This window comes from Macrotis lagotis, chromosome 1 (genome assembly GCF_037893015.1).
Source record: "Macrotis lagotis isolate mMagLag1 chromosome 1, bilby.v1.9.chrom.fasta, whole genome shotgun sequence".
NCBI classification, from domain to species: domain Eukaryota; kingdom Metazoa; phylum Chordata; class Mammalia; order Peramelemorphia; family Peramelidae; genus Macrotis; species Macrotis lagotis.
This window is the reverse complement of record NC_133658.1, coordinates 33,947,142-33,968,363: the sequence shown is the minus strand read 5'-3', so window position 1 is coordinate 33,968,363 and position 21,222 is coordinate 33,947,142. Positions and strand designations below refer to the sequence as shown.

General features: G+C 42.4%; 1 protein-coding gene across 2 annotated transcripts; it reads right to left on the bottom strand.

The window, feature by feature from the left end:
- Positions 1–1,138: 1,138 nt before the first annotated feature.
- On the bottom strand, positions 1,139–21,184 carry VAMP5 (vesicle associated membrane protein 5). 2 transcript variants are annotated; one of them, XM_074196497.1, is made up of 3 exons: positions 20,677–21,184; positions 9,580–9,717; positions 1,139–8,899 (listed from the first exon to the last, which is right to left on the bottom strand). In XM_074196497.1, exons 1-3 carry the CDS (start codon positions 20,677–20,679, stop codon positions 8,750–8,752), a joined length of 291 nt encoding a protein of 96 aa, XP_074052598.1. In that variant the 5' UTR covers positions 20,680–21,184; the 3' UTR covers positions 1,139–8,749. The 2 variants fall into 2 exon arrangements, with proteins under 2 accessions (XP_074052598.1, XP_074052603.1); XM_074196502.1 differs by lacking the exon at positions 20,677–21,184 and adding an exon at positions 20,570–20,620.
- Between the last annotated feature and the right edge of the window lie 38 nt (positions 21,185–21,222).

The window sequence follows — 21,222 nt, the reverse complement described above, 5'->3', positions numbered from 1 at the left end:
CCAAGAGAACAGAGCTCAGGTTAAGGCTTGACCCTCTGAGGAATGGAAAGAGTGATGACAAGCCTAGGCTAACCCTACCACTGGGGAGACAGGCCGGTGTATAGATTGAGGGTCAGCTATAAAGGCAAAATCAGTGGGTCAGATGACATCAAAGATACAGAGCTGATAGCAGGTCACCAGAGGAGTAGCAAGACTATTTGACCAGAGATCAGGTTGCCTTCTGATGCTTCTGGAGTAATGAGAGCAAAGGCAATACATGTAACCAGATCATGCTCTCTATGGATTACAAGTACAGATAATGTACTTTGTATATTTAACCTCTAACACAGGCTGGTCATTGTCATTCAGTCATTCAATCATATCCAACTCTATGTGACCCTATGGACATTTGTCCAGTGGGTTTTCTTGGCAAAGATACTTGAGTAGTTTGCCATAAATTTCTCCAGTGTTCTTATATTACAGATGAGGAACTAAAGCAAATGGGGCTTAAATGACTTGCCCAAGGTCACAGCTAGTGTTAGAAATCATATCTGAATTCAGATCTTCCTGAGTACAATCTCTATGCTCTATCTGCTGCCCCGTCCGTCCCTCCTCCCCCATTGTCTCCATATGATCTATGTGTGTGGGTTTTTTGCTTTATTAAGTGTCTTTGCTGTATATTTTGTTACTAGAGGGGCATCATTTTTTTTAGAGAGTACAAAGAAAGCTTGTTCCCCCCCCCCCTTGGGGTCAGGTTCTCCTAGAATTGAAAGCAGATCAGGTGAATCTAGAACCAGAATGCCTTATCAGGAAAGGGATGCTATGGGTGACATTTATTTTTTAAAAGTAGGGCCCAATAAGGTATTTTTTAAAAGAGTCACTTGGATGTATTGGGAATGCCAAGCTGTAGATTAGGAGACCAAGAGATAGAGAGGGAAGACTTGCCTTTGATTTACTTGAGCAATAAAGCAGTCAGATTTGCTATTGTCTCTTTAAAATTTTTATTCCATTCAGCAAAAATACTTAAATTTAATATGTAAGAGCATATTATTTGAGAAGACATTTATTTTTCAAGAAAGATTTTATTTATTTTGAGTTTTACAATTTTCCCCCTATTCTTGCTTCCCTCCCCCTCCCCCCCACCCAGAAGGTAGTCTGTTAGTCTTTACATTGTTTCCATGGCATATATTGATCTAAGTTGAATTTGCTGAGAGAGAAATTATATCCTTAAGGAAAAAAAAAAGTATAAGAGATAGCAAAATTACATAACTAGATAATTTTTAAAAAATTAAAGGTAATAGCCTTTGGTCTTTGTTCAAACTCCTCAGTTCTTTCTCTGGATACAGATTGCATTCTCCATCGCAGACAGTCCCACATTGTCCCTGATTGCTGCACTGATGGAATGAGCGAGGTCCTTCAAGGTTGAACATCACCCCCATGTTGCTGTTAGGGTGTGCAGTGTTTTTCTGGTTCTGCTCATCTCACTCAGCATCAGTTCATGCAAATCCTTGAAAAGATATATTCATTAAGTATCCACTCTTGTTGGGCACTGTGCTGAGAGTTTTACAAATATTATCTCATTTATTTCTGTATCTGGGAAGTAGGTATTGTTAGTTCCTCCTTTTTACAAATGGAAAAGCTGAGGCAGATAGAGGTTGTCATCCTTGCCCAAGGTGACACAAATAGTCATGGCTATGTGAAGTTTGGGAGAAAAAGAAAGAACTTCCTGAGCTGGAGGCACTGGAAATGTTTTTGATGAATTCATGCAAGTACTGTGTGATTAGCTTTACATTTTCAACCCTAGACCAAAGGAAGTGGAACCTGGGGTGGTACAAGCCAACTGGCAGTGATTCCTAGTGCATGCACAAGAATTCAGGATGCCATCCTATATTGGCTCATGTGTGAAAGAGGCCAGGGCTGTTCAAGCTTCCAATGCTTCCCAGTGACTTCAGTAGAGATTGTTCTCTGAAGAGTACTTCCAGTTTACACACCTGGGAGACAAATAGTTCTATCTGCCTACCCTCCTGTCCTTCCCTTTTGGTGTTCATAGACAGGTAGATGATTTCCCACAGAATAAAAAATACAGTACCTGGCATGCCCCTGATAGACTGATATGATCTATAGAACTTCAGAAAATGGAGATAGTGTGTATCCTTGCTGATGATTTTAAATAGATATTGTTTATTTTTTTTAAGGAAAACTCCCTTTATTCCTATACTCTCTAATGTTTTTCATAGGAATGGGTTTTGTATTTTGTCAAAGGCTTTTTCAACATGTATTGAGATAATCATGATTTCTGTTAGTTTTACTATTGATATGGCCAATTTTGTTGATTGTTTTCCTAATATTGAATCATCCCTGCCCAACTGGTATAAATCCTACCTAATTATGGTGTATTATTATAGTAATAACTTGTAATCTCTTTGCTAAAATTTTATTTAAAATTTTTGCATCAATGTTCATAAGGGAGATTAATTTATAATTTTCTTTGTCTGGTTTAACTCTTCCTGATTTGAGTATCAGTATCATATTAGTGTCAAAAAAAGAATTTGGCAGAACTCCTTGTCTTATTTTTTAAAATAGTTTATATAGAATTGAAATTGTTTTCTTAAATGTTTGGTAGAGTTCACTTGAATATCCATCTGGGCCAGGAGATTTTTTTTTCCCTTAAGGAGTTTATTAATGGTTTCTTCAATTTCTTTTTTCTGAAATGGGATTACTTAAGTATTTTATTTCCTTTTCTGTTAATCTGGGTAGCTCATATTTTTATAAATATTCAGCCATTTCATTTAGATTGTCAAATTTCTTAGCATACCCTGGAGATGGTGTATATGTCCTGAGCTAGCAGATATCACATGGTTGAGAGATTGAAAAAGTCAGACAAATCATGTTCCTAACTATGACTTCCATTCAGAAGAACTCAGAGGGGAACAAGAAAATATGTCATGATACTATACTTCATTGTCAGAAGCTCCAACAAAGAGCAAGAATCCTACTCATTGATGTCCAGGGAAAACAAGAGCATAGACAAGAATAATAATAATTATTATAATAATAATAATAATAATAATAGTAACTAGCTTTTGGATAGTGCTATTAGGGTGGGCTAAGTATTTTGCATATATGTCTCATTAGATATTCACAACTTTATTGCTCCCATTTTACAGATGAGAAAACTAATGTCATTAGCAGTTAAATGCCTTGCCCAGAGTCACCTGGTTACTAAGTATGTGAATCAGAATTCAAACTCAGGTCTTTTTGATGCTGCTGGGCTGCCTCCCATAGACTTGGAGCAGGAAGAGACCTTAGACACCATCTGATCCCACCTCTCATTGTACAGATGAGGAAATTGAGTCTCAGAGAAGTCAAGTGACTTGCCCAGAGTCATCCAGCTCAGAAATATCAGAAGTGGGATTTGAACCCAGAACTTCTTGACTTCAGGTTCAGAACAATATCAATGATACCACATTTTCCCTCTAAAGAGGATGGTAGGGGCGGCTAGGTGGCTCAGTGGATAGAGCACTGGCCTTGGAGTCAGGAGTACCTGAGTTCAAAGACAGCCTCAGACACTTAATAATTACCTAGTTGTGTGGCCTTGGGCAAGCCACTTAACCCCATTGCCTTGCAAAAAAAACCCAACTAAAATAAAAAATGTGAAGAGGATGGTAGGTCACACCACTGATACTGTCTTTCAAATCCAGCCTCAACCTAGTTGCATGACCCTGGTAAAGTCGCCTAACCCTGTTTGCCTAAATTTCCTCATGTGAAAATGGAGATAATCACGGTACCTTCCTTCTAGGTTTGTTGTGAGGATCAAATGAAGTAAATCATAATTGTAAAGTGCTTATCACAGGACCTGCAAGGCAAGTAGTAAATCCTACATAAATTTTACCTATAAAGAGAATGGAACATCAGAGAACTCTGCCCTTTGAAGTGGGTAAGAGATTGAGCAATCTGTCATTTCATGCAATCTATTTATCAGTTCATTGCATATAACCTTGATACATATATTATATGATATTTGTTTACTTACTATATAATTTATTATTGATTTGTATTTTATATTCGATTTCTGCAAATGTTCCTACTTGCTAGTACACATCTAACGTGAGTGATACTTGTATGTGTACTATGTTTATTAGGACCTGTAATCCAATTTAGCAAGCTGAACTCCTTGAATGATTCCAACCCCCTGTGAAATAAATGTCCATCCATTCAGAATCCATTGATGTTGTATGAATGTGTGATAATGAACAGCCTCTGAAAAACAAAATTTAATTTTGTACAAACAAAATCAATGTAACTAACAACAATATAACATATCAATTAAGAGAAAAATCTGCCTCAAATCTCTGATGGGGGGGTCTGATAGATTACATATACAGAGAGAGAATAACATATTAATATGGAAAGATAAATTTTCATTGCATATCAGAGGATGTGAAGATATGTCTTAAAAGAACTGCAAGCTATTAATCACATGAAAGAGAGCTCCAAATAATTCAGCATAAAATAGATGCCAATCCAAACAACTTTGAGGTTTCATTTCATGCTCAGATGGTGTGTTGATGTCAGAGATGACAAAAGATGGGAAAAGATGATGCTAAGGTATTTTAGAAAGACTGGTGTGCTGGTGATGGAGCTGTGAATTGGTGTGACCATTCCAGAAAGCAATTTGAACTTATGTTTAAAAAATGACTCAAATGCCTAAACACTTTGCCCCAGAGATTCCACTATCAATGAACTCAAATACGGAAAGAATGAATATATACCAAAATATTCATAGTAACACTCTGTGAGATCAAGAATTGAAAATAGGTGGGGCGGCTAGGTGGCGTAGTGCATAAAGCACTGGCCTTGGAGTCAGGAGTATCTGGGTTCAAATCTGGTCTCAGACACTTAATAATTACCTAGCTGTGTGGCCTTGGGCAAGCCACTTAACACCATTTGCCTTGCAAAAAAAGAAAAAAAGAAAATAGAATAGATATACAATGCCTGAGAAATAGATAAACAAATTGTGACATGTGAACACAATAGAATATCCCTGTGCCAAATGTGGGGAATGTGAGGAATTCAGAGAAACATAGGAAAACTTTTATGAACAGATGCAGAGTGAAGAAAGCAGAACTAGGAAAGCAATATACACTAGAAACCTAGAAAAACAGTAATATATACACAATGACAGTTTCCAGTGGAAATGGAAAGAATAGCAACCATAAATCATTCAAAAATGAGTAACACAGAATGAGTAGGTACAAATGAATTATAAATGACTCAGTTGGTGAGAAACCCATATGAGAGAGCTCAAATCTATAGTGTATTGGGAAATGGTACATGCTACATGTTTTGTTTTGTTTTTTTGCTTTTGGAGGCAATTGGAGTTAAGTGATTTGCCTATCATCACACAACTAGTGTCTAAGGCTGGATTTGAACTTAGATCCTCCTAACTCCAGGGCTGGTGCCCTATCCTAGCCACTGCCATACATATTAAATTATGAATTCTCTTAGTGGGTACTTAGAGGCACTGTGTCATAATGGATTTAGAGGAGTAAAGTAGATCTGGATTCAGATCCTGAGACTGACATCCTTTTCTATCACAGGCAAGATATCTAATATTTCAGTGGCCCGGACAGGTCTCTAAGAATATAAATTAAAGACAAATCACATACTCTAGCCTGCATTGTTGGAGGATTTTTTCCACCCTGGGACTTTTCAATACTGAATGAAATCCCAGATCTGCTTCTTCTCCCCCCAAAAAAGTACATTACAAATATCCCAGACTCTGTGCTATAATGATTTAACATACAGCTAGGAAACCTGGGTCCAAGTTCTATATTGACACACATCAGCTATGCAATCCTGGACAAAGGTCCCAGGTCATATTCTGAGACCAGAAATTGCAAAGGAAGTATTACTCGCATTCATAAATGGATTTTGCTCATCTGGAAGTTCCCAGTGAAATTCTAGACCCAGGCCCAGTATACCTGATATGATTGCTAAAGATTGCCTTAGCTAAGGATTGCTAAGGACCTGCCACAGCCACTCATAACTACGTGGCTCCTTCTCCAAAGAGGTGGAAGAGGGGAAGGATTGGAGTTGAGCATGAAGCCTGGCAGGGATATGTTTTGCAAGGCAATGGGATTGAGTGGCTTGCCCAAGTCCACACAGCTAGGTAATTATTAAGTGTCTGAGACTGGATTTGAACCCAGGTACTCCTGATTCCAGGGCTGGTACTCTATTCACTGCGCCACCTAGCCACCCCCAGGGATATTTTTTAGGGGGATTCTTTGAATGATTTTCTTTAGTTCAAATTGCTCCCTAAGTTTGTGCAAAATATTCAGCTTCTCACCATGATACAACAAAACGTTAGGTCTAAAAAGAACAGATGCTAGTGGATGTGGGTTCCAGAATGTTGTTTAGACCTTAAAAACTGTTAGGATGCTTGCTTGTTGGAGAGGTCCCAAGGTTCGATTTCCTGTTACAGATAGAAAAGATGTGGCTTGGAAAGAGGAATTGACTTGCCCAAGTTTGGATTGCAGCAAGAATTGGAATTGAGGGTCTGGACCCAGCACCTCTAGCTCTAAATTCATCAGTGTTCCTAATATGCCATCTTCAGTTCAATGGTGTTTCTGGAGTCTGGGCTGGGCTGTTCTTTGGCATCCTTAGCATCATCAGTATGAGAGATTTGAATCGATGCTGGTCCCAACCACCCATCCAATTTCCACTCCTTAAAATGAGTTGTTGTTAAGGAGGTCCAAGAAAAGCAGATTGCAAATCAAGTCATCTTATGTAAGTAGTTTTCAAGTGCATTCTTCATTCCTATTAAAAGCACCTCTTTCCTAATTTTTCCAGTTTTTTTCTCCACCCTTTACTTATCTTTTACTCTGGTTCATAGGTGACCCTCAGGGCTCTCACTGATTTTAATGGGAATCAGAGTGACTCTTGAAAGGTCAGTTGTGACCTTGTGTTTTGGTTCCATTGGCCAAATTGGAGGAAAGGTCAAGTTTCTTCTACCACCTGGCTCCAAGCCCAGTCTCCAATCGCCCGATAGGAGCTGATCCTGGGCCATTCTGGTGTTTCTCCCTCCCATTCCAGATCATTACCCAGAAGCTGTCAGGACATGATCCCCTTAGATTAGGCATTCAACCCCATTCACCTCCTCTTGAAAAAAAATAAGGACCCACTTCTTTATGAGGATTTAGAAAGGTGGCGGGGGGGGGGGGGACGACTTGTTTGATAATAAGGTTAATAAGGTTAATAATAAGGGTGCTTTGTTTGTTTTTTGAGACTCCTGTCTCCCTGTCTCACCCAGCCTGGAGAGGTAGTGAGTGGATCAGTCAAAGGCTGATCCCACCACTGATCAATGTGGCTGCTTCAACCTACTCCATTCCTGATGTGGACCAGTTCAAATCCTTCTTCTGCAGCTCAGGGTCACTCTGATCATCAGAGATCACTAAAATGGTGCCAGCCTTAGTTCAAACTTTTCATTAGCTGCACATTAGCCTAGCACAACTCAGAATCTGCAAACTCAAAACAATTGAGGGGTCTCAACTTCCCCCATGGCAGAGTATAGGCATGCTGGGCATGTCTTACATTTGTGAAATGTTTCATAATTTTCATTTAGAAAAAAAGTCTTTAGTATCATCTGATTCAGGGAGGCAGTATCATACAATGGAAAGAGGGCTGACTCTGGAGTCCCAGGTCTTGGGTTCAAATTTTGCCTCTGTTTACTGCCTTGAAGGGAAGGGAATAAGCATGTATATAGTGCCCACTGTGTCCAAGACCATGTCTAAGTATCTAAGATCTAAGTTCTAAGTAGTTCTTTTTAATCTCATTTGATCCTCACAACAACTTTAGAAGGTAAGGACTATTATTATTCCTTTTTTATATTGTGGAAACTGAGGCAGGCGGAGATTATGTGACATGCCCAGAATCACATAGCTATTAGCTCTCTAAAGTTGGATTTGTGACTCCAGGTCCAGGACTCTATCCACTTTCGACTTTATTGACAAATCACTTGACCTCCCCAGTCCTCAATTTCCTAATCTGTAAAGTGAGTTGAATTAGATGGTTTCTGAGGTTCTTTCTAAAGATGAGATCTAGAAATTCCCCATCATTCTCATGTTCCCAGACAGAGCAATTGGAGCTCAGAAAGGAGGAGGTATCAGGTTGTAGAATATGGACTTTTGGGGTGCCAGAGAGAACTGTGTCTATGTGCTGTGGATCTAGGTGAGCATGCCCTCCAAAGTGCCCTAGAAATAGGGCTGCCTCTGAAGCACAATGTAGAAAATATGGGAGATGGAAAATTGACAACCTGAGATGGACCATTATTCTCTAGAAAAAGGCCATCTAACATCTTGGGGATGTTGGCTTGGAGGCAGTGGGCTTCTTAACCCAAGTATGACCCACCTTGGGTGGAGAACAAGACAGGAACCTTCTCTGAACCTTTCACACAGAAACCAGACTGTTTATCCAATAGTGGTATTTACTGAACTCTGTAGGGTCCAGCAAAGGTGCAAGTATAGTTTGGACCCTAGAAGGCTCAGGGTCAGTAGGATTTAAGGCATCATTGTCTAGTATCAGTGCAGTTGGTGGAGTTAAGTCCACCATTGAAAAGTCCCCAGTTTTTCCAACTCCATCATCATCTATGGTTCTCAGGATCTCAGTGGCATGGGAGTCTCAATGGTGAGTGTGGGGTTGGCTTCTCATCCCCCAAATTCTGGCTCAGTCTCCTGGCCGTGAATGAATTCCCCTATTCTGTGACCAAGGTTCACTCCCGGGGAATGAAGACTACTAGCAGCGTGATGAGGATGACCAACAATAAACCACCAATGACCAGGCCCAGGATGACTTTCCAGTGGATGTTTTCCCATCGCTTCTTCTGGGCTAGCGTCTTGGTTGTCTTGCTGAAGGCAGAGCTCTGTAATGATGGATATAGGAAGAAGCTTATTGCAGGATCCCAGCACTGAGGAAGAGGGCCTGAGAGATTATCTAGGTCAACACCTTCACATTTCTCTTTGTAACCTCCAAACCATCTCTTTTTTCCCCCAGTAACTCTCACCTAATTTCTGAATGAAATTCATGGAGAATCATGAATCTAAATCTATAAGATGTCTTTATGGTCATGCCTTTCAAATCCCTTATTTTACAGGTAAGGAAACTGAGGCACTCAGAGGCTCTGTGACTTGCCCATGGATGTAAGCTGGATTTGAGCTCAGGTTTTCTGGACTTCAGTTCCAATGCTCTCTATGATTCAATATTATTATCTATTGAAACTTGACCCTTCATTTTTTGTGCCCCCTTTGACTTAAGAAACTGAAAATCTCCTTTCAGGTTTTTATCTTTGATTTCCCTTCTCTGCTTTTGGAACACCCGAGGGCTGCTCATAACACTAGGAAAAGACATGAATGTTCTTTCTTGTCATCTTCCTTCTATAGGGACACCCTGCCCCCTACACATCTCTGCCACCAGCCCTGAGTGCCTCACTCACTCAAGTCCCACTGTGTCTCACCATTTCAATCACATTCCTGTTCTCTCTCCTGATTCCCTTTTCCCCATTCCTCTCCCTCCCCCTCTCCCAGCCCCAATTCCTCCTCATACCATATCAAGGAGCTGGTCTGATCGCTGCTCCAGTTCAGCCAATTTGCCATCCCTCTCTAGCACCCGTTCAAAGTTGTTCAGCATGATTTCCGTCACTTCATCGGCCTGCCGTTGGCACCTCTCCAGCTCTTTTCCTGCCTGGGTATCAAAATCAAAGTTAAATTATGCCATTTCCCCTTTACCACTGAACCTCAGAATCCATCCTTCCCCTTTCTTCTATGGTAGTGGAAGCATTTGACAGGGTCCTAGATTTTGAGTTCCTAAGAACATCTAATCCAAGCCTCAACCCCAGTCTTTCTAGTAAAGAAACCATGATCCAGACTGCCCAAGGCCACACAGGTAGCTACAGAGCCTATATTTGGACCCAAGTTCTCTGACTAAAACCAGATTCAGGATTGGACCAACCTCTTCTCCCTCCAGGCTTGTCTTCCCTCTCCTTAGGGACCTGTTGGGTATCTCTAAGGGAATTTAGAGATGATCTAGTTTACTTCCTTATCTGAGAGTTGAGATAAAGAACTCCCCAAATGGGGGATATTAATAAGGTCATTTGACAAAAAAGGGGATAACTGAGATCTGGAAGAAACCCTCTATATCACTGAGTCTAATACCCTCATGCTCTTTCTTCTCCTTTCCTTTCCTTGCTTCTTTCAGTTTCCCTTTAAAGTTTAGCAATGCCTTTTGTTCTTACACTGAGGTCACTTTTCAGTATGGCACCCCACCTCTGCCACTATAAAATCCTCCCTTGTAACAAAGAAAAATATTTAAATAAAACCAACCAATTTGGTGTTCATGTCTAAAAGAACCTCCAACATTCCATGCTCATCTTTCTCCACTTGTCTACCAATTGGAAGGTGTGGTTTATTGTCTGTTCCCTGGGATCCAAATGAGTCATCACAATCCAATTCATCATTTTAGGGAGGATACCAATAGGGAAGTGAAGGGAAATGACTTTCCCTGGGTTGATCTATTAGTGGTTACTACATCCCTGTCCTCAAAGAACTCACTTTCTACTGGGAAATGAACATAAAATACCTATGTACCTAATAAAGCCCAATGAAGATATAATCTCAGAGGTGGAAATGGGGTGATGGGAGTGGGAAGGTCTCATTGCAGAAGGTCAGATTGGAGTTGAATTTTGAAGGAAGCCAGGGGATGCCAGGACTGGAGTGGGGAGAGACTTAGGGCAGGAAGACCTTCCAGTCTCAGGTTATTGCACAAGTTCAGGTGTGGATGCTAGTTGGCATCAGGGTGGTGGCCATATCTGACTATGAGTAACCCATGAAAGAAAGAATGTAGAAGTATTGTTAAGTGCTTGATTTATTGGTATTGATCAATGAGCTAAGGGATGCTTCTTTCAATGAATTTACATTCTGTTTTGTTGGTTGTTTTGCAAGGCAGTGGGGTTAAGTGACTTGCCCAAGGTCACACAGCTAGGTCATTAAGTCTCTGGGGTCAATGCTGAATGCAGGTTCTCTTGCTCTAGGGCTGATGCTCCCTCCACCGAGCCACCTAATTGTCACCTTTGGGTTTACATATAATGGGAAAATCAACCAATATTTAGAAGTGCTGAGTCGATCTGTAGGACAATTGATTGAAGCTTTCTAAGAATGACAACGATAGTTTCATTACTAACAGAGCAGAGATCAGACCACAAGGATCCATAACTCTCAATCCAGTCTGACGTCTCTAGTAATCCTTCACCTGCCTCAGGATCTGGATAAATTGTTCGGCTTCTCGGAATATTTTCTAATTAGTGCTTAGCACATGTAAGAGCTTTATAGGCTTCCATGCTATAGTCTTCCTTTCCTAGTGATAAGTGGAGGGAGATTCTTTCTTCCCAGAGCACTTGAACCCTGGCTGGACTGTGGCTTTCACAATAGAGAACAAAGATGAGGAGAACCACCATTCCAAAGCTGAATGGCCAGAAAGGATGTTGCTGCTCTGTAAGGCTGAGAACAAAATGGAACCCAGCTTTTCCTTTGAGGATCGGAGACTAGCCAGACCAGTTCTACCTGCAGTTCCACCCATATTCTTAACAAGATTAAAGTTTTCCTTCACTCTCGGGAAAATCGCAGCCTTCTCTTCCCTGACCAGGATTGTGGTTGAAGCTGAGTTCACTAGACCAAAGTAGTTTCTTTGTATCGTGAGTTGGCCAATAGAAGATTGGTGATTAGAGAGGGCTGAACGAGAGATTTCGAACAGGAGGGATCCAAGCCAGAGAGAAGGATGTTTACAGGCTGAGGGACTACACATGGTGTGATGGAAAAAACCCTAGGATTCTGAGTCATTTGTTCATCCATGTAGAACTCTTCATGACCTCATTTGGGGTTTTCTCAGTAGAGACACTAAAATGGCTTTCCATTCTCTGCTCCAGCTCATTTTACAAATAAGGAAACTGAGGCAAACATGATTATATGACTTTCCCAGGCACACACAGGAGCAGGTGACTGAAGCCAAATCTGAACTCACAAATCTAAGCCTTCCTCACTTCAGGATCCTGCTCAATGCACTGAACCACCTAGCTGCCTACCTTGGTTCTGACCCTTGCACTTGACTTTGGACAAGTTGGTTAACTTCTCTGAATATTTTCTAATTGATGCTCAGCATATGGTAAGAGTTTTATAGATGTTGACTATTGACTCAATGAAATAGCCATAAAAATACTTTCATTACCTATCTCTCAGGGTTATTCATTAGTCCTAAAACTAAGACACATATTATTTTTATGAGTAGTAGTAAAAAACCCTAATCTAATGAGTGTTATAAGATAGAAAGCATTAGAGGCAAAGGCGGGGGGGGGGGGGGGGGGGTAATGGGAATTAAGTAGCAAAGAGAAGGACCTGAGAACACTTCTCTGCCTTGAATAACATTTGAAGCAGCTCAGGGTAGCATGCCCTCTCACCCCACTGAGCCACTCTCTGCTTGGAGAAGCAGTTTTTCAAGTCCCACCCTATGGATGGCACCATTCCAAGGGTACCACTAACCCTTCCCCTTCCTGACCACTCTATTCCTAATATTTCTCAGCTGTGCTATGTATTTGACTGCTGAGACAGTTTCAATTGATTCAAGTGTGATATACCCTTAAGTGCAGAATTGGAAGGGTCCAGTTATTTTCTACCACCCCCCCCACTCAGTTTTACAGATGAGAAATTCCATCTTCACCAAAAGAAGGGAAATGACTTGGCCAAGGTCACACATGTAGGAAGGAAGTGACTAAGGATAGCTAGAATTGTGTAGTTTTTCAGAACTGCAAAGCACTTAAAAAAACCAAAGAAACCTCATTTGAATAACGTCTGTACTACCTATTATGGGTAGTTCAAGGGTCAAAAGAGATAGTGTATGCAAAGAACCTTGAATGTTAAAGTGAGATAGCAATGTCATTTATTAATATCTGCAAGGTCCATAATTCATGAGAGGAAAAAAATATTTTGTAACAGAAAGAAAACCAATGTTTAATTTCTATTTTTTCTGGGGAAAAGTTCCTCCTGAGCTGATTTACAAATTTTTTTAGTGATTAAAAACTATTCAATTTCATTTGTTCTTTATCATGACCAATTCACAATGATCATTTCATTTGAGCTTCACAATGACTGATACTATGATCATTCCTATTTTACAGATGAGAAAACAGGCTGGATTCGAACTCCAATTTTCTTGACTTCAGGTCCAATCTGTTTCTTTCTCTGGGACCATGCTTCTTTTCTCAGCTCTATGGTATCATGGGGAGGAGGTCCAGAATGGTGTCATAGACAAAAGTGATAAAAAAAAAGTGTTAGCTCTGAACTTACTGGCTGTAGAACCTTGAATAAGTCGATGGACCTCTCTGAGTCAACTCTCTCTTCTCTTAAAATGGGGACCATACCTGCACTGCTTCCTTCACTGAGCACCAAATGAGATATTGAGGATAAATCTTAATAACTCAGGAATAACTGAGTTAAAATCTGTTCTCGATCTGCTTTTGTGATTTTGGCCAAGTCACTTAACCTCTACCTGCCTCACTTTCTTCAACCTTAAATGGAAATAATAGGGTAATTGGGAGGATTAAAAAGGTAAAATTTGTTATGTGATAGCAGAGTACCTGGTAGACAGAAAGCACTTAATAACTGAATAAAGACTTATTTCCTTATTTCAGCTTATAACTCAACCCAAGCATTTATTAAGCCTATATACACACACACACATATATGAATTTGTATACAAATACATGTGTATATGTGTAAAAGTAGATATAAAATAAGTTCAAATCCAGTCTCAGACACTTACTAAATGTGGGACACTGGGCAAGTTGCTTAACCCTATTTACCTCAGTTTTCTCATCTGTAAAATGAAGTAAGAAGGAAATTGTAAAACGCTACGGTATCTTGACAAGAAAAACCCAAAATAGCATCACAGAGAGTCAGACATACTGAAGAAAAACCCTGAACAATAACATGTATATATCAGGTGGATATATAATCTTGACTCCCTCTTTGGAGTCAAGATGACTTAAGTTCAAGTCTGCCCATAGCATCACTAGCTGAGTGACTAGAGACAGGTCATATAACCAATTAGAAATTAGAACTAAGGCTCTGATGCTTATTTGCACCAGAGGAGAGACTTCCTATACCTAGAATTCTCTAGATCCATCCATTTACAGAACCAAATTCTTTTAAAAGTCATAAAAATAATTCTTAAATATTATTTCTCCAGCACTTGAGGAGCTATTTGGGAAGGACTTTGGAAATAATTGAAAATAATTTAATTTTAAGATATTAGTTATTTTTAAAAGTTGGTATCATTTTTCTAAGGCTTTAAATCTATCTGTCCAATACACTCAGAAGAGATTCAAGATGAGCACCAGAGTATAGGGAAGAGTAGGGACCATAATGGGGAAGTAGAACCACTTTCTCCTTTCTCCTGAGGAAGGGCTTTATTGTAATTTCATTTTTCATTTTTGGAATCTATTTGTATTAAGTTGAAGGATGAATGAACAGACTCAGTTTCAAGTGTCACCTCTGATGCTTTCTACTACCTAATCTGTGTGACCTGTATGTTTAGTCATTTAACCTGAGCATACCTCAATTTCCTCATCTGTAAAATCAATGGGCTGACCTAACTGGTCTCTGGGGGGTCCCATCTCCTTATAGAACTATGCTCTTGTGACTTGGAAGAAACCTAATTTTCAGAGGGTAAACTGAAGCAATGAAGGTTGATTTAACTAACCAAGAATCATCTCTTCTAGTGTACCCAACAAGTAGTCATTCACCTTTAGCTTTAAGAGCCAGTAAACTGGAACCCTTCACCTCTCAGAACAGCCAGTTCTGTTTTTGGACTGCTCTGATTGTGAGGAAGTTTCTCCTTGCATCAAGACTAAATCTGCCTCTTTTCCACTTCCACCCATTGTTCTCTGGGGTGAGAAAGAACAAATCTCTTCTGTCTGCCACTTAGAAATCCTTTAAATAGTGGTCAGCTATGGAGTTCCCCCTGTCTACAATTCTTTTCTCTCACTCAAAAATGGAGCCATTTCCTTCCAGTGATCCTTATATGGCCTGAACTCAAGGCCCTTCACCATTCTGGTGGCCCCTCACTGGACCCTGGCCAGCTTATCATTGTCCTTCCTAAGTAGTGTTACCCATCCCCATACTCTTGCTCCCTGTGCCTATCTGGAATGGCTAAGAGTTGACTCTGCTTATAATTTAGGAGGGGCTATTTTTATGCCCCACAGCTGTGTTCCCAGCTCACTTTCCCTCCTCTAAACCCATGCCAGGTTCATACTATTAGGGCTATAAAGGATCCTACAGATCATCTGTGATTCAACCCTCTTATTTTTCTTATAGGTGAAAAAAGGAGTTCCAGAGAGGGTAAGTGGTCACAAAGTGAGTAAAGTGGCAAACAGGTCCTCTGACTCCAAAGCTGATAGTTTCTTTTAAATACTGCTTTCTATTATTCTGCTTCCTATTTATTGAACCTTTAAGATCAAATCTGTGCCTAATTTTAAGGAATGAAATCTCTAGGGATTGTCTGTGAAGTGAGGGCAGCTTGGATGATAACAGAATTCCTCAGTGCAGAGCAGCCAAGGGAAAGGATGGCTCTAAGTTCAGTCCCAGCCTTGTTGTCTCTTCTGTGCTTTGCCTCATTTTGTTCTGTTTCCATTCAATATTGTTTTTTGCCAGGCAATGGGGTTAAGTGACTTGCCCAAGGTCACACAGCTAGGTAATTATTAAGTGTCTGAGGCCTGATTTGAACTCAGGTCCTCCCGACTCCAGGACTGGTGCTCTATCCACTGTGCCACTTAACTGCCCCTCAATATTGTTTTTAAATCAAAAGGATCAGAAGACTCTAGCTCTCTGGGGAGGGAGAAAGAGGTCTATATTTGGAAAGGAGGTGACAGAAAAGTCAAAAGATTACAATTAAAATTTTTTAAAAAATGACTAAACATTTTGCAGTTACTTCTCTAGTATAAGGCATATTCCCCCCAGCTTCCCAGGAGAATGTGAACTCCCTGAAGACAAGGACTCTTTAGTTTTTGTCTTTGTTTCATCATTAACTAGCACAAGCACGAACAATTTATTGGATTGAAGTTATCCTTTCTTTGTGATGGGCAAAGTAGAGAAAAGAGAGAAAGTATAAAACCCTGCCTTCTCCAGGCACCATTAAGTTAGGGTAGCAAGACAAACGCTTAGGAAAAGCAAAACAATAAGAATTAATTAAGTGTTAAATGGTGTGGGGAAGGCCAGAGAATGTAGAGGGAGTTTCTAGATTAAGGAGAATTAGGTTTGGCACTTGGGTGGGACTAAACCTAAGTCTGAAGAGTGGACAGAGGAGGAGGAGGAGGAACATTCCAGCAAGGGCACCCTTACTTAGAAGCCTGAGAGGGGAGAAATGGATGATGGCATTGGAAAGGTGGGGGGGGCATTATTGAGGAATTTGAAAGCTAGAAAGAGGAATTTAGGCTTGAAGTGGGAGGAAGAGGGAGAGAGAAGCTTCTCAAGGGTGGAGCAGAATGAGGCAAGGAATGTTGAAGAAATGGTATCAGCTGACATTTCTAGAGCTCTTTGACATTGAAAAAGCAATTCCTCTAGGTATCTCATGCCACTGGAGCCTCAGAACAAGCCTGGAAGGTACAGTCTATAGTTATTTACAGATAGAAAAGAAATCCAGGGAGGTCAAATGTTTTGCTAGTAAGGGTCAGAAGTGAGATAAGAAGATAGTCTTTCTGGTCTTCCTACAGCACCTCATCACACTTTCTTTAACTACATTTGAACCCTTCCTGTGAGAGGATGAACAAGAGGCAGATACATTTGTGAACAGGAGCATCAGTCTTACCCTCAAGGGGTGACCCAGATATCATTCTAGACTCTCTCATCTCTTATCTATTCATTCCACCTGCCCAACATCTCTGGTTTATCACCAACACCAACACCATCACTATCACCACCACCACTCCCCCTCCTCCCACTCAGCCACTGCTACCATCCAAATCACTTTATACTTCATAATACCTTTCTGGCTGGCCCCCTGTCTCCAAATCTTCCTCTCCTCAGCTATCAAAAGTGATCCTTCTAAAGTACAGGTCTGACTGTGTCACTTCCCTATTTGAAAAATGTCAGTCTTTCTTCATGGCCTCTAGGATCAAGTATAATATTTTGTTCGGCTTTCAAAGTTCTGCATAACCTGCCCCATCCCTACATTTCCCAGTGTTTTTGTATCTTAACCTGTGGTTGAGCATTTCGAGTTCAGATTGGTCTTATCAGTTGGGCGCACTGATAGGTCTCACCATAGTGATGTCATTTTGGTGGTCTTCGATAATGGAGGACAAGACCCAATGAACCAATCTTACCTTCTTCATATAACACATGATTCTAAGTGTAGCCTGCTTTCTTGCTGCTCCTCAAACAAAACACTCCATCTCCTCTAAATTTTCCCTGGGCAAGCCTCTAGACTTGTCTCTGCCTCTGATGTTTTTGTTTTTGTTTTTATATTTTGTTCTCAAAGGCCAAGACATCAGGGAAGTGATGCCATGACAAGCACATGAATTGGATTTGAGTGAGGGAGGCTGTACTGTGTCACCAGGACCACTTTCTCCTTGGGAGCCAGTGGGCCTATTGACTAGATATAAATCAAAATGACTGGAGATGGCCCTGGGGGTTAAATGACTTGCCCAAGGTCACACACAGCTAGCAAAAGGCAACCATCTGAAGGCTGGATTCCAACTCTCACCCTCCTGAATTGAAGGCCAGTGCTCTATCCACTTCACCATCCAACTTTCTCTGCCTTTAGACTTCCCTGGCTTCCTTCCAGTCTCACCTAAACTCCTACCTTCTATAAGAAGTCTTTCTCAATCCTCCTTAACATTAGTTCTTTCACTCCAAGATTATATACCAAAGGATCCTTTATATATCTTGTTTCTACGTACTGCATACTGCCTCCCCTACTCTCCATTAGATTGTAAGCTCCTTGAGGGTAGAGGTCACATGCTTTGCTTTCTTTGTATCCCCAGTGTTTAGTGTGGGGCCAAACATCCAGCATGTCCTTAATACGTGCTTATCCACTATTACCTCGCATATATCCTGTTTATATCTGGTTAATTATTGTTAGTCTTTCACATTAGAGTAAGCTCCCTGAGGGCAAGAACTGCTTTGTTGTTCTTCCTCCAGGTACCTAGGACAAATACATTGTCTGACACACAGAGAGAGTCCTTAATAAATGCTAGTTAGCCAATTGCCTCTATTCCACTAAACTATAAGCCAGAGAAATAACCCTGCCCTGGTTTCAGGACTGATATCCGGGATTCTTCCTCTGGCTTCTTGGGCATCAAGTACTCTTCTTCCTCCCAGGTCCCCTCCCTTTGTCCGATTGTTGGACCAGCATAATTCCAACCAAGGGTCCTGACCTCTGCCTCCTTCTCCGAATCCTCCATTTCCTGTCCCAGCCCCCATCTCCTACACTATCTTCCTGCTCTATTTCCTCTTCCTGCCTCCCAGTCCCTAGAGAAGAAGTCCTCCAAGTCCTCTCAACCTCAGAACCATTACCGCCTTCATATATCTGCCCATTCCGGCCTCAAATGGTTTTCTGGCAGGCCCAGTAATCTCCATGGAGCACTCTTTGGGGGGAGGAAAGGGGGGATGCTTATGAGATTTGTTAGTTCCCCAGGAACAGGCTTTGCACTCTTTGGGGGGAGGAAAGGGGGATGCTTATGAGATTTGTTAGTTCCCCAGGAACAGGCTTTGCACTCTTTGGGGGGAGGAAAGGGGGATGCTTATGAGATTTGTTAGTTCCCCAGGAACAGGCTTTGAGCTCCAGTTTGAGCCAAGAAGGCGGACTGGGGAATTTGGGGTCAAAGTAGAGGGACATTTCAACAGATTGTTTGTGAGTTGGAAGTGTTGGCAGTGTCTCAGCAGCCTCTGTGGGATCTCTTTACCCCCCTCCTGGTCATTTCTGGCTCCCATTCTCAACTAAACAACCTCTTAATAAGAGACAGATCAATCCTCCCAGAAGAGGATGGGGGGTGGGGATGATGGGGAAGCGGGGAAGGGCAGGAGATGGAGCCAAAGGACTGGAGTGGAGTGACATTGAACAAGTAAACTACTTAGCCTCCCTGAACCTGGGTTTCCTTATTTGTTAAGATGAGCAGGGTGATACTACCTGCCTCTACCCTCACCCAGTCCCACTGTATATTATTAGTTTAAAGATCAGATGGAGGGGCGGCTAGGTGGCTCAGTGGATAGAGCACCGGCCCTGGAGTCAGGAGGACCTGGGTTCAAATCCGGTCTCAGACACTTAATAATGACCTAGCTGTGTGGCCTTAGGCAAGCCACTTAACCCCATTGCCTTGCAAAAAAAAAACCTTAAAAAAATAGATGGAAGGACCAAGTGCTTACTATATGCCAGACACTCTGGGCTAAACCCTCTAAAATATGATCCCATTTGATCTTCACAATAGCAGATGCTGTTATTCCCATTTTACAGCTAAGAAAAGTAGGACAAATAGAGGCTGAGTGATTTAAATGGAATTAATGATGAAAAGTATTGTGGAAATATGTTATTACATCAAGGAGCTGTGATTCTGTTGATGTGGAAAGAGTCCTACAGTAATTGGGGTCTCCCAGGGACCTGGAGTCTGTTTTGTTCTAGCTGAATGGCTTTGGCCCAGTCACTTAAAACCTCCTTTTTTGTTTTTGTTTTTTTTTTCAAGGCAATAGGGTTGAAGTGACTTGCCCAAGGTCACACAGCTGGGCAATTATCAAGTGTCTTAAGGCTGAGATTTGAACTCAGGTTCTCCTGATTCCAGGGCCAGTGCTCTAGCCACTGGACCACCTAGCCGTCCCAAACTTAAAACCTCTTTTCCCTGGTTGTTTATTCTGGAAGCAGTAAGGGAGTGTGATCAGATGCCCTTAGCCCCCTTCAGCTCTAAATCTCTCATCCTGAGACCTAACAATTTCTTCTATCGAAGCAAGGATTGACTGGCACTAATTCAGTCTTAGAGAGCTGTGTGATGCTCAGAGAGGTTAAGTGATTGGCTTTTTCTCACACAGCTACTGAGAGTAGCCAAGGGCTTCCTGCCTATCCAGAAAGCACCGGACACATGCTTACTGCTTTGTCTTGCTTTGGCTGCCTATTCCTGATAACAACAATTTCCTTGGATTTCTTTGGGACTTTTCTTCGGCTAGCCCTCCCCGTTCCTACCCGCCCCCCCACCACCACCACACACATCATCGCCCGTCCCTTCAAGCCTTCCTTGCTCTCAGAGGGGTCTCCTCCAAACCCCAGTGAGTAGTTGAGGCAGGACAACCTCCCTGGACCCTCCAATCCTCTGATGCCAAGGCTCTGAAGGAGGGCGGGCGGGCTGGGAGAACAATCTCAGCGCCGGACGCCCGGGTCCCGTTATGCTCTGCGTGGGTCTGGGAAAGTCCCCAGACTCCTCTTGAAAAGTGAGCCTCCCGGGCCCCCTTCTTCCGTCTCCCCGCGATGCCACTCCCGGCCCCCCGAGGTCCCCCGAGGGCACGCATACCAGTGCGATCTCACCTGCGCCCGTCGATCATGCGGGCTGCCCTCCTCCCGGGGCTATACGGAGGGGCCCGGCCCGCCCCACTCAGAGGACCCCCCAGCCCCTCTCACCATGCTGCGGCCGGCTCTTAGCTCCGCGGCTCTCCGGCCCGGGAGGTGCTTGGGGCAGCTCAGGCTCGGGAGATGGGGGGAGGGAGACACTCACAGGGAGGAAGGAGGGAAGAGGCGGAGCTAGGGCCAGAAAGGGGGGCACCTCCTGGGCTGGGCAGGCTCAGCCCTCCCGACCATAGCCCCGGGGCTGGTGCCCTCGGGCAGAGGTGAGCGGGCGAGCGAGGCCAAAGTGAAATCGAAAGCCCTCGGGGAGGGCGCCCCAATTTATTTACTCCCCTCCCCTAACGGACTTCAGCCTCCCAGTCTTCATCGTAGTCTCCCCGAGCCAATGACGGCAGGGGGTGTTGGGAGAGTGGAGGGCAAGAGCAGGATCGGTGTCCCATGCCCTGGGGCACCGCCACGGCCAGGGTGGCAGGACCGCCCCACGGGGTGGCTGCCTCCCCACCACCCCTTGGATTCGAGCCCAAGCGCCCACCACCTCTTCCCAGCTGCTCCAGAAGATGCCCTTGGCCTCCCCTGTCCAACGTCCGAAGATTCTTCCACGTT

Bases quoted from the DNA above. Each gene is read 5' to 3' on its own strand.
- VAMP5 (XM_074196497.1), bottom strand. The intron at 8,900-9,579 runs GTATGAGGAGGA...CCATCATTACAG, and splicing joins CAGACCAGCTCCTTGATATG to AGCTCTGCCTTCAGCAAGAC.